This window comes from Canis lupus, chromosome 5 (assembly GCF_011100685.1).
Source record: "Canis lupus familiaris isolate Mischka breed German Shepherd chromosome 5, alternate assembly UU_Cfam_GSD_1.0, whole genome shotgun sequence".
Lineage (NCBI taxonomy): Eukaryota > Metazoa > Chordata > Mammalia > Carnivora > Canidae > Canis > Canis lupus.
The window spans coordinates 39294665-39311801 of record NC_049226.1 but is presented as its reverse complement, the minus strand read 5'-3'; the positions used below and the strand labels follow the sequence as shown (position 1 = coordinate 39311801).

Here is a 17137-nt window from a genome sequence, read left to right as displayed (position 1 = left end):
GCTGGCTAACCTGAAGGTATTGGCTGAGTTGTGTTCCTTCTGGAGGCTCTAGGAGAGAATCTTAGATTTGTCCTTGCTGTTTCTAGCTTCTAGAGGCCACTTGCATTCCTGGCTAGTGGTCTTCTTCCATCTTCAAATCTCTCTGACTTCTGCATTTCATGGTCTCAGTACCCTCTCTGACTCTGACCCTCCTCTGTTCCTCTATAAAGACCATTGTAATTACATCGTTGGGCCCACCTGTATAATCTAGGCTCCACTTCCCCACTCAAGATCCTTAATTCAGTCACATCTGCAAAAAATCTTTTTGCTAAGTAAATTGACATATTTATGAATTCCAGGCATTAGAACCAGGGTGTCTTTGGCAGGAGGGAGAGGAAGCATTATTCAGTGCATACAGATCGTGAAGGGGGTGTCCGGAGATAAGGTCTTAGAAGTGGGCGGGGCTAGATCACCATGGGTCCTGATAGGGAGTCAGTTTTTCAAAGTCCTCTAGGTTGTCAGGAGGTTGATAATCTAAGTGTGAAAGGTCACCCTGGCTGCTGGATGTAAATTGTGGACTGTTGGGATCAAGGGCGGAAGTCTCAATCCATAGCATCATACAGTGGATCTCAGTCTTGGCTGCACATTTTTATCATCTTGGGGAGGGGAGTTTAAAAAAATCCAGATGCCCAGACCACTCCCCAGACCAATTACATCTGAACCTTGGGGTGGGGACCCAAACATCAGGGTTTGTTTGTTTTGTTTTGTTTCCTTTTTAAAAGCACCTTAGGCAATTCCAGCCTATAGACCAAGGTTGAGAACTACTGGTCTCCGATCTCTGAGTCCATTTTCCTTTTAAAGCTTTAGCTCTTGTTCTGCTTCTCTCACTGTTCACTTACCATGTGGACTTCTTGGCCATTCCCTATATATACCTGTGTATTTCTACTTTCTGCCTTTGAAAATACACCAAGTCCCTTGTGTGAACAGGGGGCCCCCTTGCTCTGTCAGTGCCCAGCACAGAAGCCCTCTTCCAGAACTCACTAACAGAAATGAGCTTCTTGCTTCCCCTGCTCTCATTTGCACTTGTATTTCTCCTGTCTCTGATCATAGTCTGCAGTCACCTCCTTTGTGCATTCGCTGTTGCCTTCAATAAATACTGTACCACCTGGCAGGGTGCTCTACTGGACACTAGGACTTACTACAATGCAGTGCACGAGGAGTGACACTCCCTGCTCTCCTGTAGCATAGAGTCTAGATGGAGGTAGTCATTGGAGACCTGCAGGTACCTTGAGATGGTTGTGCAGGTGAGCATTTGTCCTGGTGCTGTGGGAACATGGGAAATGGGAAGCCTGGGGATTTCAGTGAAAGTTTCTTAGTTCTTTCAGTATTTTAGCTGAAATTAGAAAGAGATCTGGTGTTGCCTAATGGTGAGCTATGTAGAGGATGGAGACAGGAAGAGTTTTCTGTGTGGAGAACACATGAGAAAGGGAGACAGATGGGAGACCATGGTGTTTTCAGAGAACATGTAGCAGTGGTGCTGCTGCATTACTCAGTGGGAGGGACAGTCTGAAGATAAGTAGGGGGATCAGATCATGAGACGTCTTGTACTATGCATGGAGGAGTTAAGTTTTATCTTATACATGGAGGAGAACCACTGAACAGATTTGCAGAGGGGAATGACCTGGTGTGGCTCACATTAGGGAGATCGCTTCTGTGGCACCTGGGTGGCTCAGTGGCTGAGTGTCTGTCTTTGGCTCAGGTTGTGATCCTAGGGTCTTGGGATCTAGTGCCGTATCAGGCTCCCTGCAGGGAGTCTGCTTCTGCGTCTGCCTGAATCTCCGCCTCTCTCTCTGTGTGTCTCCCATGAGTAAATAAATAAAATCTTTAAAAAAAAAAAAAAAAAAAGGGAGATGACTTCTGTGGGTAATGAGGGTCTGGAGTCTGGCAGGGATGAGGTAAAGACAGGTGAGTGGTGGATGGCTGGCACTAGGCAAGGTGTAAAAGCAGGTTTGTTGTGGTTGAGGCTGAAGCAATGAGTTGGGATCTTAGCCACTTAGAATCTAAGGCTGTGAAAGGGAGGAATGCCTAGTGGGACCAATGCCAAAGAGAGAAGGGGAGGTTCAGGATGAGGGTTTTTAAAACATCTTGTTCAAGAAATAAATGACACCTGAAAAAGTTCATTTCCTGATTGGAAAGATCCAATTGGAAGAGCCGAAGAGACAAGGAAGTGTAAATAAAGGGAAAATTGATGGAGTTAAGCCCCCAAGGAGGCAGGAGATTCCAAGACCAACAGTTTGCGTTCACTTTGGCTAAAAATCGAAGGGTGAGAAGGGGCCAGGGAAACAAGGATATTATAGGCAGATGGTTTCATGAAGGAGCCAAAAGCATCGAATGTGTCCCCGATGGTCTCTGCTTTCGCTGTGGCTGGGGAGAGAGCCGCTGAGAGCGCACGTGGGAAGTTTGCAGGAGCATCATTGGCACCCCTGGGTTTTCTCATAGGGCTCAGCAGCGGGGAGTGATGGCTCGTTGCCACATGATCTTGGGGTGCCCTTTCCCTAGGTTGTGAACTCCCTGATGTCCATGACAGTGTCTTACTCTTGTCTTCCATTTGGACTGGCGTGCTGCCTCTTTTTTTTTTTTTTTTTTTTTTTTGGCGTGCTGCCTTCTTTGTGGGAGGCACGTGGGTACTGAATTTCACCTTACTTCATGGAGATTTAATTTTCCTGCTAGGACAGTAATGACGACACTGAGGATGTTTCCCTGTTTGATGCGGAAGAGGAGACGAGTAACAGACCAAAAAAATCCAAGATCAGGTAGGAGGTTTAAGAGTTGTGTGAGTGCCCAGTGCTGTTCTGTCTGTAGATGGGCACCAGCTGATGGGATTCGAGGCAGAACGCTTGTTATGTCCTTATGAATAGTGGACATCACTAGTTTGAGCTTTGATCTGAGACAAAGAGGACCTTTCAGATTTGCTTTGGGAATAACTGGCATATGGAATTTTACTCATTGCCGAGTTTTCACATCTGTGAATCCGATTTTGTGATCATTGGTATTTTTACTTCTAGCTCCTGTTTACCAAGAACATACCATTTCTTTAGTTTCTGTAGACCCATTCCAGTTTGGTTTACTATGTAAATTTCAAAATCATGTGTTTTATCAATAAAATAACATGAACATGTCAAGCCAAACATATTTCTATTCCAAATTTAGTTCCCTCTAAAGAAATTTGCTTACTACAAAGTCTACCTGACCTTTGAAAATGTTATGCTAAGTGAGAGATGCCAGTCATAAAAGACCACATAATGTATGATTTCATCTATGTGAAATGTCCAGAATTGGCCAATGTGTAGAGGCAGCAATATATTAGGTGCCTTATGACTGGATGGGGTGGGGTTGGGGTTGGGGTTGGTGAGGAGGGACTGCCAGTGTAGAGGCCAATGTGTAGAGGCAGCAATATATTAGTGGTGCCTTATGACTGGATGGGGTGGGGTTGGGGTTGGTGAGGAGGGACTGCCAGTGGGGACACAGTTTCTTTTGGGGTAATGAAAAAGTTCTGAGAGTGATTGTGGTGATTGCACAGTTCTGTGATTATACCAAAAAAACATTGGGATATACACTTTAGATAGATGAATTGTATGGTATGTGGATTATATCTCAATAAAGCTGTTAAAAACAGGTCTACCTGATAGTTACTTTGCCTTAAAGCCTGAAGTGATTTCCTGAGGGCCCAGGAATTCTTTTATTTTTTATTTTTTTAAGTAATTTCTTTGCCTCAAGACCCCAAGATCAAGAGTCACACACTCTTCTGACTGAGCCAGCCAGGTGCTCCAGAATGAGTTTTTTATGTGAAGATAGGATTTTAATCCTAAGAGTATAGTTTTCTTAATTCTCCAAGATCGGCAAAGTTTCTCATTATATATTTTGTGAAAGCTTATATTCAGTGAGGTATTAAAGTCCTGTTTCCATAGTGTATTTTCTGTGACAACAGGGTCTAGTCAAATAATGGGACTTAGGAAAAAAGAGAGGTAGGCGGTTTGCTTCTTCCTCAAGTCATTTCTTTTGCTTTGACAAAACTCTGCATGGTTATGTTATGGCTGAAACATTCATCTCCGTCTGCAGTACCTGTGGTGAAATGTAATTGCATTTCTTTTATTTTGTTTTGGTTTTCAGACATCCAGTGGCATCATTTTTCCATTTATTCTTTCGAGTCAGTGCAATTGTAGTCTATCTTCTCTGTGAATTGTTCAGCAGCAGCTTTATTGCCTGTATGGTGACAATTATCTTGTTGTTGTCATGTGACTTTTGGGCAGTCAAGGTAGGTTTAATCATTTTTATTTTAACATTGTATTTAATATGATGAGATTGAATGATATGTAAAAAGTGAAAAAAAATTACTCTTAACAGTTTGGATTTGTGTTAGATTAGTTATCTTTTTGTTACCTATGTCAGCCCTCATCGTGTTAATACCACTGATTTGTCTCTGCCTTATGTCAGCCTACATCAGCTATAAAATGAAACAGACAAAATGTGATAAGCAGCCGGGGAAGATACTGCTTCTCATTCATACCTCCTGTTTTGCTTAATTACCTGGCCCAAAATGTCAATAGTGCTGAGGTTCAGAAACTGTTGTAAGGGATAGGAGGGAGTAAGTGGCTTTACACTCAAATGAGTGATAGGTGGAGAGATAGATGAATAGACAGGTACTTGGGTAGATGGACATATAACATAGGATAAAGTAACTATATTAATATTAAATATTAAATGTAGACTCTAGTAATAGCTAAGTGGGTGGTAACTGTAAAAGTTGACTTTTCTGTGTATCTTGAAATTTTCCTAGTAAAATGGTGAGGAAAAAAAAAATCAAAGGTAACAATACCAAAAAAAAAAAAAAAAAAAAAGAACCAAAAGCTAATTTTGGGATTTCAGAGAGATGTATATTGATTCAAAAACCAGGAAGATGTTACAATATTCACAGTCTGCAGATCCACCATTTTTAGACCTCTGGATTCTTACAGACACTGAAAGTGGCTGGCTTGGTGCTGGCCAGCTTCCACACGCTGCGAAATGCTGAGAATGAGGATTATAAAGGTCTCTTTTTATGTAGGCTTTTCTTTTGTGCTGTCTTTGGCTTGTCTTTCTTTGAATTTCTTCTGTTGCTTTATGCTCTGCAGTGTTTACTGTATCCCAGTCACAATTTTGTTTTGAGGAATGTTTCTTTTTGTTTTCATGTAATCTCTGTTTAGCCAAAGAGAACTAGGCCTTTGGTCAGTTCTTCCTGGTCATTTCCCAATGTTTATAAATAAATTAAATCCTTCTGGGCTTAGAGTTTTAAAAAAACGTTGCCCAAAAGTATATTTTCTGATAAACTTCTTTCTTTCTTTTTTATTTTTAAACAGGGGCTTTAGAAATATCACTTTTATCTGTGGCAGAATTACTTATAGATATCCAAACCATTGAGATACGATGTAAAATTAAGAAGTCAAGAATAGGGAAATTATTAAATGGACTTGGTAGAAGGGGGAGGCCCGGTTGGGAAACTTGTTAGAACAGAGATGCATCACGATCTTTATAAACCTCAGTGCACTTGGCAAATGAGATTAATTTTTAATTTTTTAATTTTAACTTATTAATAAAAATAAGAGGCAAATAAAAGATTATTAAAGCAATTTTAAATGTAATAGCCTCTATGGGGTTTTTGTTTTATTCCTTTTCTGACACTAAAAAAGGTTAACTAATCGTTTTAGAATTTTAATAGTAACTTAATAAAATTTAAAATAAGTTGTGTATCTTCTACAGTGTTGGAGAGGCTAGGAGCAACTAAAGCATAGTTCACATAGTAAGAGAAGGAAAGCAAAGCTTAAATGTCACAAGGCAGAGTGCAAGGTGATGGAAGTAGTAGCAAATTAGTTATAATACTAAATGTAATTTGATTAAACTCTCTTTAAGAGACAAAAATTTGAAGATTGGGTCAGAAATCAAAAGTTCCAACCGAAGGATCTAACTAAAATGGTGGCATTAGAAAAAGTAAAAGGACACAAAGATAGTAATCATAATCAGCCCAACTGAAACAAAAAGAAACCTGGTATTTGTAATATGATCAGACTAAATAGAGAGTAAGACAGCACTTAGGGGAACAGAGAAGCTCATCTTATGAGTCACAGTGAGGACCATTCACAGAGTGACATTCCTTCCAACCGTGTGTAGGGAGAAACTGTTAGAAGCTCTAGAGGGAGGTGGGGAAAATTATTGTGACAGGAGTCTAACACATCAAAGCGACAAAAAAATAAGGTCTAAAGGATCTGAATGAAATGACCAGGTGCCCCTCCCCCTACTCATTCTCTCGATCTCTGTGCTCTCTCTCAAATAAATAAAATCTAAAAAAAAAAAGGTTTTTAAAATCCGAATTACAAATTAAAGCCAACCTGGTGAAAGCTCTTGGCTTAAACAGGAAACAGACTATAAATACAGATTATTTATAAGTTAGTGTCAATGATCGAAACTTTCAGAATGTGTTGAAGGCTGAACTCGGAGGAAAAATGGCAGACTAAAGGTTTTTATTATTAGAGGTCCAGAAGCTTCAAAAACAAAAAACAATAAGCCCAAGAGAAATTTGGAAAATAATCTAATGATCAAAGCAGAAATGTAAAGAATGGGGAAATGGGAAAACAGTGTGAAAATATTCTGAGAAGGTGTTCGAAAATGCCAGTAAAATCGGCCTCTAGCTGTCCTCCGTCTTTCCTACCAGCTCTTTTCTTTTCCTTAGCCTTTTTCTTCAATACGGATTTTGGCGTGAAGGCTCCTCTTTTTCTTCTCTTTCCGTGTTCCTTTCCTGGGCAGTATGTCTGTGCTTCTGATTTCCGGTGGTCTGTGAGCTGTGTGACCCCCAGACCTCAGTTGCCAGCCCAGGCCTACCCTCACAGCTGCAGACCCATCTGTCTGTCCTCTTGATGGTCTCACCTCATTGTCTTGAAGGAACCTCAGATTCACCCCGCTTGGATGGAATCTCACTGTTCTCCTCTGGCCCCGAGATGTTGCTCTTCTGTTCGTGCTCCCTTTCACAGGGTCTCGAGTCACTGGTTTTTATTTTATTTTTTTATTTTATTTTTATTTTTTTAATTTATTATTATTTTTTTTGAGTCACTGGTTTTTAACTTGAGCAAATCAGTCATAGGAATTGCCTTCTTCCTACTTCCTACTCCCAATCCGGTCAGTCACCAAGTCCTATAAATCTATCTATGTTACTTTCTTCCTCAGAGCTCTGTGCCGACTGTTCTTCTGGAATATTGTTCTAACCCCCCATCACCATGGCCCCAGGATCCCTAACCTTTTTTGTGCCATGTGAGACTGGTTTCACAGTCTCACGAAGCTTTGAACGCTATCTATCTATCTATCTATCTATCTATCTATCTATCTATCTATCTATTTATTTATTTTCTATGAGCGCTTTTAAATACACGAAGGAAAATATGTAGGATTACGAAGGAAGTCACTTATTTTGACATATAATGAAAACATTAAGAAAGGCAAATTTCTGATTTTGTACTATGTGCTTCTTTACGAATGCATTAACAAGAAGATCTAGAGGCAGGTCTAATTGCTTCCCAAGCCGTGATGAGCATAAGCACGATTTTGTGATACATGCAGCAGGTCTAATACAATGCAAATAATATCCTGGTTTTTATTGGTCCAAGTCACAGGTACTGATAATTCTACTGGGGTTTATTGTCTACATTTATAATATAAAGATAAACTGAATTTCAGCTGGAAGTTAGTGAAAATGAAGATAGAATTTTTTTTCCTCACCAAGTTCACAGAACTCCTGAATCTGTTAGTGGGCACCTCTAATTAACACTCTTCTGCATTAGTGGCTCCTGCTTATCCTTTAAATCTCATTCCCAAAGTTGATTCCTCAGGGAGACATTTTCTGACTCCCAGACTAGATCAGATTTCCCTGTTCTCCTCTTACTTAAGGCATCCTGCACTTCTCCCTCACCGCACTTAACTATAGTTGGTGGCAGCACATTTGTGCATTGGTTCACTGCCTCTCTCCCCCATAACACTTGAAGCTCCATGAGGACAGGGGTGGTATCTGTTAGTCACCATTTTATTTGTAGCACAGAGTAGGTGCTCAATAAATATTAGTTGAGTAAATAAAGATTGAGAGAGCTATTAAAGTAGTTTATTACATTAATAAGAGGAAAAAAAGCCTTGGTCTATCACCACTGTCTAATCAGTTTGGGCTGCTATAAACAGTACCATAGTCTGGGTGGCTTATAATTGATAGAAACTTTTTTCTTCTTCTTCTTTTTTTTTTTTTTTAAAGATTCTATTTACTTATGTGAGACAGTGAGAGAGAGAGAAAGAGAGAGAGAGAGAACCAGAGGGAGAAGGAGAAGCAGCCCCCCACCCCTCCCTTGCTGAGTAGGGAGCCCGGTGTGGGGCTGGATCCTAGGACCCCCGGGATCATGACCTGAGCCAAAGGCAGATGCTCAACTGACTGAGTACCCAGGCACCCTAGGGTGATGTTTATTGATAAACTTACCCTGTCACCTCCACCCCTGCTGGTCCTGCTGTTGCGTTTTCTTTATTTTTTATGTCCAGGCCTACCTGGTGGTCTTTGTTAACTGGGTATTATGGAGGAAAAGCCGAAGATTTTTTGGGTTTGTGATATGTTGCACTAAGATATGACCTTATGGTAGGTCTTTTAAACAATGCTTTTAAAATGTGTGTATGTTAATCTTTATCAGAATGTCACCGGTAGACTCATGGTTGGTCTGCGTTGGTGGAATCATATAGATGAAGATGGAAAAAGCCATTGGGTGTTTGAGTCCAGGAAGGTAAATCCCCCTCCCCCCTTTTTTCCAAAATGTCATTCAATAAGTTATGTGTAGATTACATTTGAATATTTTTGGGTGGGGGATTCACGATGAAAAGTACTAACCGGATCGCTTGGCTTGTCAGCACTAAACCAGACGGCCTTCTCAAACTATCTGCGTTTTCTGTCTAATTGAGGTTGGAAGTAAGGCACATACAGGAAAGAAGCCTCTGAGAAAGGATTTGGGGTCAGTTTGTACTGTGTGCTAAGCTGCTTATCTAGGGGCTGCTCCTAAATGATCTCTGTGGTCTCTTAGCTTTGTGTGGCTGTGCCTGATGTCTCCAGGGATCTCTCCCTGTCAGCAGATAACTGCTTCCAGCACCTTTTTCTGTTCTTGCTCCCATGGTTCACTCCCACATGTGGGCAGGAAAAAGAAAAGAAGAGGGATTATAAGTAGATAGAAAGTCTGAGTCAACCAGAACAGGGTTCTTCAAGCTTCTGCCTTCAGGAACCCTCGGGGAGGCTGATCTGTTTTGGGTTGGCCTGCTTATCTGTAGCGAACGTTCAGTTTGGAGAAGTCAGCCTGGGAGGCAGAGGACAGAATTCCTGGACACTACTGATTAAGTTGTTTGCCTTCTGCTTGGAAAGGCCTTGACAACACTTCTGAGAACACAGTATTGTGCTCAGTAATATTCCTTTTATATTACTACTCTATATGGAAGCAGCTTACCACCCTTTAAAATTTCTTGGTATTGCTAAGACATTTTGGTCATTGTCCAAAATCCCAATTCCATTTCTTTCTCTGGTCCCTGACTTGATTTTAGTCTCCAGGGTGACTGTAGCCTTCATTGCCTTGAACATTACCTCGTATGGTGCGATTCAAAGCTTTCTTATGAATAAACAGTAGAGTGCAAGAAGAATTGAACAGAAGCCTGTCAGAAACAACCCTTTACCATCTTGGGTCATGACAGACTGTCCATTCTGAACTGAAAATACAAAATTCTCGAGTTAAAGCACATTTAAGCTAGTTCCTAAAATTAAATAGTGGTAAATATGTTAACTGTCCTTGGGGGGGGGGGGGGTTCTAACTTGGGACTTGAATCATCTGTATTAATTTATTTGAATTTTAAATTAAGGTATTTTTAATTAAAAATGTTAAACTTTTTACTGATAAGTGCTAAAATATTGGTTTATTAAGTTCATGTTCTTTTTTAGGCATCTGCTCAAGAGAGTAAAACAGTTTCTGAGGCCGAATCAAGAATCTTTTGGTTAGGACTTATTGCCTGTCCTGTGCTGTGGGTGATATTTGCCTTTAGCGCGCTTTTCTCCTTCCGAGTGAAGTGGTTGGTGAGTATCAGTGAGGATGTACCGACTGATTCGTTAGGAAGACTGATGAATAATCACCAGAAGCAACCACCTATGTTAACATTAGGGACCTCTATTGAATAGGCAGCTCCATCACACATTTCCCAAGTTCTAGTCCCCAACTCTCCTTGCTCTCTGAACTGGAGAGCAGAATCCTCTTAAAGATCCCATTTCACTGATTCCCCAAGTGCCTAACAGAGTTTTTGATTTAACAACTGCCTTGTACAGAGGTCACCATATATTTATTGCAGTATTATCTTGTTGGATGGGGATGTTCAATAAATGCCAAACAAAAATGGTTAGCTTGGTTTGGAACTAACAGAATGGGCTTTTCTGAAAATATTAGCTGGTAACTTATTCTGGTTGTCTATTGCTTATGTTGTAAATCTTCCCAGGATGTAGTGGCTTGAAATAAGAGCTGTTTTATTATCTCTCACTGTTTCTCTGGTTCAGGAGCTTGGAGAGGATTTGCCTGGGAAACTGTGGGTTGGGGTCCATGTGGTTGCAGCTAGGCAGTGGCTGGAGGCTGCTAAGGCATCTCTTCATGAGGTCTTGTGGCTTCTCCACATTGTCTCACCACAAGGCCATTTTGGGCATCCTCACAGCATGGTGGTTCTCATGGCAGTTAGACTGTTTCCTTGGAGGGTCATAGCTCTAATCTGGAGTGTCTCAGCTCAGAGGGTGAGTTGCCTTTTACAGCTGTGTTATTTGCTACAATTGCCATAACAAAGTACTGCATTCTAGGGGGCTTAAGTAACAGAACATTTTCTCGGTTCTGGAGGCTAGAAATCCCAGATCAAGATGTTGGCAGGGTTGATTTCTTCTTTGTGAGGCCTCTGTCCTTGGCTTGTGGATGGCCATCTTTTCCTTCACGTGGTCTTTCCTCTATGCACGTCCGTCCTAATCTCTTTTTACAAAGACACCAGTCATACTGGATTAGGGTCCACCCTAGTGGCCTCATTTTTACCTTTATTACCTCTTTTAAAAGTCTGTGTCCAAGTACAGTGACATTCTAAGGTGCTAGGATTAGGACTTCCAACATTAGAATTTTGGGGAGACACAATTCAGGCCATGAGAACAATCTAGGTTCAGAAATCATCACTTTTGCCACCTGTCCTCATTCAAGGGAATGGGAAATAAGCTCTGTAGCTTGATGAGGTTCTAGAAAAGCATGTGGGACAGGTATTATTGCTACATCTTTGGAAAATATAATCTGTCACTTGACCCAAACCATGAATCTTGTTTTTTCATAGTTGACTTTAACATTTACTGATATCAGGTATATTTTGGCTTTATGTTTTTCCTTGTATTTTTAATATTCTTGTCTCTATTTTGCTATATAGGGTCTTTTTTTTTTTTTTCGTTGTATATGCACATACATTCTTTCTTGGGGTTGGGAAGGTTTATTCTGTATTTTTAGTTTTTCTAGCAGGTCTCTCTTCCTTTATGTTTGTATCACACCCTCTTTTCGTGGATTAGGAAATGTAGTGAATATGTGCTGGTTTCCTGCTGTGAAAGATGGCACACTTCTTTCTCCCACTTCTCTTCCCGGCTTCTGCTTTTGGATTTCTGTTGGTTATAGACTTACTTATTTGCTTGCTTGAGTTTTGCCTTCTCTTAGATAGTGCAGTTCTTTGTCCTGGGTGGGCATGTGCTCCATACTGGTGCTTTAGTTCATTTGTGAGGCCCTGGAGCCTTATCATCCATATGGGGGAGTCAGCCCCGTTCTTCTCTAGCACTGTTTCCACTTCCCTCAAACAGAACTGGGACAGGTTATGCAGAAAAAGGTGGCTTGGGATCCTGGGTGAAGACTACAGGGTGGTAAGGGGGTGTCACTCAGGCTCTCCAGGAACCTCTTCCTACCCCTGTTCTGCTGAGAACATGGACTTAATGATTGCCAGTCCTTCTTCTCCTTCTCCTTATCAGAGGGGGCATCCATCTCATGGCAAACTGCTGGGATTTGTAGCTTGTGTTATGTGGTAGGAGTCATGTCTCTTTTTGCATTTTTTTCTCAGAGCTGTCTATATACTTTGAACTTCTGCCTCTAAGGTGTTGGGGGTAGTGATCATCAGTTAAATTTCCATTAGAGCTAGGAGTTGTATAGAGCAAAACCAAGCTGGCTCTTTCTCCCACCACCAGCACCCCCCCCCCCCCACCTCTTTTAAAATATTTATTAGCATCAGCTTGTTTGCCTTTTTTTTTTTAAGACTTTAAAAAAAATCTCTTTTAAACCTATGTATTTAAAAAAACTATTATATATTAGGGATAGAGAGATCTTGATGTCTGGTTTTCCTATAACCATCTTAAACCAGATGTCTGCTTAACTTATAAATACATTTTAAAATGTGTTGCAGGACTCATGCTCAGTCTATGCATTCAGGTGATCCCTGGCATATTAGGAGTGTCCCAGTTTGAGAGGCATGAGAAGTTGAAAGAGATTTATTTAAATAAAAATACAGTTTTATATTTATTTAGGTAACTAACCTTGTTTAATTCTAATGTGTTTATTTCTGTGAAACACAAGTTTTAAATAGCAAGTACAAATCTACTTTTACTAGGAATTTGAATCTATTCCTTAATTAAACATTCAAATCCTCTAACTTCCTTAAAATCAGCTGTACAGCTCCTTAAGGATTAAGGAGAGTAAGTCTGGATTGGAGAGAGAGACTCTGTTTAGCTGTGTTGCTTTTTACAGATAGAAATATTTCCTGGGTAATCCTTTTAACAGCCGATGGGTTGAGGAGTTGTTTATTCTAGAGCAGGGGTTGGCAAACGATGGCCTATGGGCCAAATCCAGCCCAACACCTGTTTTTGTAACTTTTTTTTTTTTTTAATATTTTATTTATTTATTTAGGATAGTCACACAGAGAGAGAGAGAGAGAGAGAGAGAGAGGCAGAGACACAGGCAGAGGGAGAAGCAGGCTCCACGCACCGGGAGCCTGACGTGGGATTCGATCCCGGGTCTCCAGGATCGCGCCCTGGGCCAAAGGCAGGCGCCAAACCGCTGCGCCACCCAGGGATCCCTGTTTTTGTAACTTTTTATTGGAGCCTAGCCTTGTCTGTTTATGTATTGTCTGTGGCAGCTTTTGGGCCAGAAAGGCAGAGTTGAGTGTTTGCAACAGAGATCCCTTGGCCCCCTAAAATATTTGTTATCTGGCCTTTAACAGAAGAACTTAGCCCACCCCTCCATGGGTGGAGGTCCACCCATGAGACCTCCTCACATTGTCCTAATGCACTTTTCTTCCATGATATTTAAAAAGTAGGCTTGAGTTTTTTATTCTCAGTCTTTAATGTTCTTAGTGGGGTCACCTGTAGGTTCCTAGATGTGGCCAAGGAAGAAACCACTCTGCCAAAGTGCGTTTCCTCCTAGGCCTCCCCCTGCACCCTGCTCATCACAGAAGGCAAACACCTGTTGATTGCTGCCTTGCTACTCTGCTTTGCTTCCCCAGAAGCCAGTTGTCACACACGTCAGCTTGGAGCAGAGATGCCCTTCCGCATGCTCCTGGTTTGTTGAGCTTTATCTCTTGGCCATTCTCTCATGATTGTTAAAGGGATAATTAACATTTGAGCCTCTTCTGAATCTCATTTATTTAATTTTTATAAATCTTTATTTGCAGATGCACATAAAATATTAGAGAGAGAACGATTCATCCACTGCATTGCCATGGGGTCTGCTATATAGCATATGTGTTTAATATAGTATTTGTTGGGTGGATGATGAGTGTGTTGTTCTCAGCATGTATTAGATAGGTCTGTTCTGCTAAGTTAAGGAGTCTCCTTGGCACAAGCCCCACCCATGAGCTTCCTTTTCCTTCTTTTTCCCATGACAATCTGCTTTGTTGTTGGTGTCTTTTTGTTTGTTTGTTTTTTGGCATATGTGTGTTTTGTTTTGGCACAGAGAAAGGTCACTTTTAGGCCAGTAACCATTGATTATTTTTTCTTTCAGGCGGTGGTTATCATGGGTGTGGTGCTACAAGGTGCCAACCTGTATGGCTATATCAGGTGCAAGGTGGGCAGCAGGAAGAATTTAACCAACATGGCTACATCTTATCTTGGAAAGCAGTTTTTAAGACAAGTAAGTGTTTTCTGGATGTGAGGGTAATTTTGATGTGGCCAGTGACTGATGGAATCATTTCTAATTCTTATTGAGTATTTTATGAAGTTTCTAATTCTTAGAGAGTTTCTTACTATTTGTGAAATACTTAAAAAAGTAGGTTTTTTAAGGCACATATTTTTTAACTATGAGATGATGATAAAGTTATGTTAATTACTCTTGACTTTTAGGACATTCTAGAAATGTATTGTCAGTGCCCAGAGATTATTTTATTCTTATTTATTTATTATTTTAGAAAGAAAATGTTGGGGGGAGGAGCTGATGGAGAGGGAGAGAGAGAATCTCTCAGCAGGTGCTCGATTTCACATCCCTGAGATAGTGACCTGAGCCGAAATCAAGAGTCCGACTGAGACACACAGGCACCCTGCCCTGAAATTATTTTAAAACCACAGGGATAACTTACCGTTGATAACAATCTGTTTTTAAAAAATTGCCTTAAAAAACTTGCTTTAAGTTCAGTAGCTTTCCATTAATTCTAGTGGCTCTAAAATGAGCAGTTTTGGAGAATGTATATTATGATTTTAGGATTTATAGTAAGAACAAGTAGAGACATAAGACTGTATCATTAAAGATTGTTTTAGAGTACTCAGATTTATTTGTTTGTTTTCTAGAACATTAAGTTTTAACTAGTTTCCCAGTATGAAGATTTAAGTCAGGGTTTTCAGTGGAAAAAGTACTGTTCATAGGTGAGTAGTAATGGTTAAATAGCTTGGGAGAAATTGACTAGCTACTTTGTATGATACCTCCCAATTGTTTAAGTGCAGTAGGTTGTGCAGATAATACCAGATAATGGTTTTCAAACTTGGACATGCCTAAGAATCACCCACAAGTCTAAGAGAAAGTTTGCTGAGTCCTACTCCCAAAGTTGACCTGGGGTGGGGTCTCATAATTGGCACGTCTAGCAAGTTCCCAGGTGGTGCTGTTGCTTCTGGTCCAGGAACTACATTTAGATGGCTGGTACCCTGGTGGATTGAGTGACTTCTTAAGGATATACCACCAACACATGATACTTAGCTAGGGCCTAACCCACCTGTTTTCTCTTGAAATTTATTGTTCTTTCATTCCACTGTACAGTTTCTCTTGTATAAATGATAAAAAGTACAGAAAACGAATAGTCTTGTAGGGACGTGATTCTTCTCCTGAGGGATTTTTGCACAGTCCCAGATAGACCTTTGCTGTGGTCCACTGTGTGGTTATTGTCAAATGTGTGTGTGTGTGTTTTAAAGATTTTATTTTATTCATTTGAGAGAGAGAGTGCAGGAACAGCAGGGAGAGGCAGAGGGAGAGGGAGAAGCAGACTCCCCACTGGGCAGGGCATCTGATGTGGGACTCTGTCCAAGGACCCTGAGGTCATGACCTGCGCTGAAGGCAGAAGCTTAACCGACTGAGCCACCCAGGTTCCCATCAAGCATGTGTTTATTAGTTTTTTTCTTTTGGGTTTTTAGTGTTTGTAAAGCAGGGAGGGACATTGAGCACAGGGAAATTGAACCTTGACCCTGCCATAACATGGGTCGGGTTAGTGGAGTTACGTGGCACCTGGTGGTGCTCTGCTAACATGACATTGGCTTGCTGGATGTCTCAGTGGAACCATCGATTGCTTCTCTGGCATGTCCAGAATTTTTAACGTAACTGGGCCATGCACTGTAAGGTAGTGTAGCAGCTGGCTCTGCTGATGGATAGGGAATGTTTTCCTCGTGCTTTGAAGTCTGGTTCACCAAGTAAAAGAGTTCTCACTTACAGTAAGGATTTCTTTCTCTTTTGCAGAATGCTGGAGAAGACCAGACTTCCTGAGGAGAGTGCAAGCAAGCTCCTGTGTTCTGTTACACTGGGGAGCAACTGAAGAGATTCTTGACTCTGAACCTTTTGAAACTGAGTACATGTTGCAAAGAGGAGCATTGGGTTTGTTTTTGCAGTTTAAAATTTACTTTAAAAAATGGAAAGGTGGTTTTCACATCAACTGTTCATTTTCTTTCTAGCATTTCGGGTTTGAAAGTATGGTGTTGCCAGGAACATTGTCAAAACTGGTTCACGACTTACATATGTATGCACATAGTCCTTGTAACCTGTATATCCCGGATTACTGAAAGTGTGTTCATGGACATTTGTAAGGGAGACCTTTGTAATTGGATCCAGTAGGATGTAGGAGGATGTTCTCGGTCTGTCTCAGAACTCTAGATGTGTACATATTATTTCTGTAGATTGTTGCCAGAAGAAAGTTTTGGTTCCATGGTAAGAGTGAGCACTTTGGCTTATGTGTAAGTTAGAGGTAATTGTTAATTTTACAACATAATATATACTTTGTGATGAAACTTCTCATCTTAGGCGCTCACAGGCAGGTACAAACCAAATTTGGGCCAGTGGTTAACTAGTTTGTAAATTTTATTTTTATTTGTAATAACTCATGTACTTAAGGCCCAATTAATATAAATGGAATTTTCATGGTTTATGTTTAGGGGATACCTTAGAGATTGCTGCTGTTCTATTTATTTTTTGGAAGGGAGAGCCAGATTTTACTTTGGAACTTCCTGGAAGCTCTTCAGTGGTCTTTGGCCTAATGAATTCTATCTTTTATCACTAAAAGAGTATTATTCTTATGTCATAGTGAGAATAATCATTTAAATACTTGGCATAATAAATGCCTAAGAAACATTTTATGAATCTATTTTTTTTCTTGCTATAATGGGGCTATTGTAAATCATGCATTTGTATTAATGATATTTCTTAAAGCAATATATGAAACAATCTACAAATGGTTGTAGGAGTCTACAAATTCTGTTCTTGGTTCTGTAAACTTTGTTGGAATCTTTTAACCAACAGATTATTTTGTGGAATGTATTTATACATTGTTAAAAAATTTAAAAAGA

The 17137-nt window shown here is 40.5% G+C and overlaps 1 protein-coding gene across 1 annotated transcript in view; it reads left to right on the top strand.

The window, feature by feature from the left end:
* TVP23B (trans-golgi network vesicle protein 23 homolog B) overlaps window positions 1-17137 on the top strand; it is a 19358-nt gene extending 2221 nt beyond the window's left edge. Inside the window, 6 exon segments of the mRNA NM_001281930.1 lie at window positions 2710-2792; window positions 4150-4294; window positions 8727-8816; window positions 10010-10141; window positions 14106-14234; window positions 16038-17137. Coding sequence (NP_001268859.1) covers window positions 2710-2792; window positions 4150-4294; window positions 8727-8816; window positions 10010-10141; window positions 14106-14234; window positions 16038-16064 — 606 coding nt within the window. The 3' untranslated portion in view covers window positions 16065-17137.